The sequence below is a fragment of the Etheostoma spectabile genome, chromosome 15 (genome assembly GCF_008692095.1).
Source record: "Etheostoma spectabile isolate EspeVRDwgs_2016 chromosome 15, UIUC_Espe_1.0, whole genome shotgun sequence".
NCBI classification, from domain to species: domain Eukaryota; kingdom Metazoa; phylum Chordata; class Actinopteri; order Perciformes; family Percidae; genus Etheostoma; species Etheostoma spectabile.
In genome coordinates, this window is record NC_045747.1 from 20,074,984 (window position 1) to 20,075,823 (window position 840).

Below are 840 nucleotides of genomic sequence, written 5' to 3' on the forward strand. Positions count from 1 at the left end.
CTTGATGTTATTTCACTTGATGTTATAACCATTTTGTTCATGGGACCCAAATGTTCTGAAAATATTGTAATATAATTTAGGACAGCAATTAAATTTTTGTGTTATGCTTTCGCATTACACACATTAAGTCAATGTTCTTAAATTCAACCGATTGTCATTTTACCATACTGTTAATTGTGTGTTTACTTGGAGCGATTACTGTATATTTCCACTTTGTATTTCCATGGTAAGGTAGGTCTTAAATTTCATTTAGAATTGGTATTAAAAAGTCTTAAAGTCTTAGATTTAACTTGTTTATACCAGTAGCCACCCTGGTATGTATATCACTCTTTTTGAAACTCACATTTTCTATCCAGACCCAAGAGGACGAAGCCGAGCCTGTCTGAGTTCCTGGAGCCGGAGGACGGTGACCAGGAGCCGCCCATCATCAGCGGACACAACCGCCTCTACTTCCACAGCGACAGCTGCGTGCCGCTGCGGCCTCAGGAGATGGAGGTGGACAGCGAGGACGAGAGGGACCCCGACTGGCTCAAAGAGAAGACTGCCAAGGTTAGTTTACAGCTGCTCTCGCATTGCCAGGACCTTCCTCTACAGCTCTGCAGAGGAGGGACTGGCTAGTCCACCCAGCATTCTGGGATGGGAGAAAAACATGCTCTGGTTTATTGGCATTTCTTTAAATTAATCCCAATTGTCTGGGGTGGACATAGCCACGGTGCCGCTGCAAAATGGCCTTGGGGAAAAAATTGTTTGGGTGGAACATGTGTACATTTAAAAGTAGTTTTAGAAAACTCAGATTGGACAGATGGTCTAGCTAGCTGTCTGGATTTAACCTGCAGAGAT

General features: G+C 43.3%; 1 protein-coding gene across 2 annotated transcripts in view; it reads left to right on the forward strand.

The window, feature by feature from the left end:
• Nucleotides 1-840, forward strand: part of LOC116702950 (polycomb protein suz12-B) — a 66,415-nt gene that overhangs the window by 60,829 nt on the left and 4,746 nt on the right. For both annotated transcript variants that reach the window (XM_032537505.1, XM_032537506.1), the window contains one exon: nucleotides 357-549. In XM_032537505.1, coding sequence (XP_032393396.1) covers nucleotides 357-549 — 193 coding nt within the window. The remainder of the gene's footprint in view (nucleotides 1-356; nucleotides 550-840) is intronic.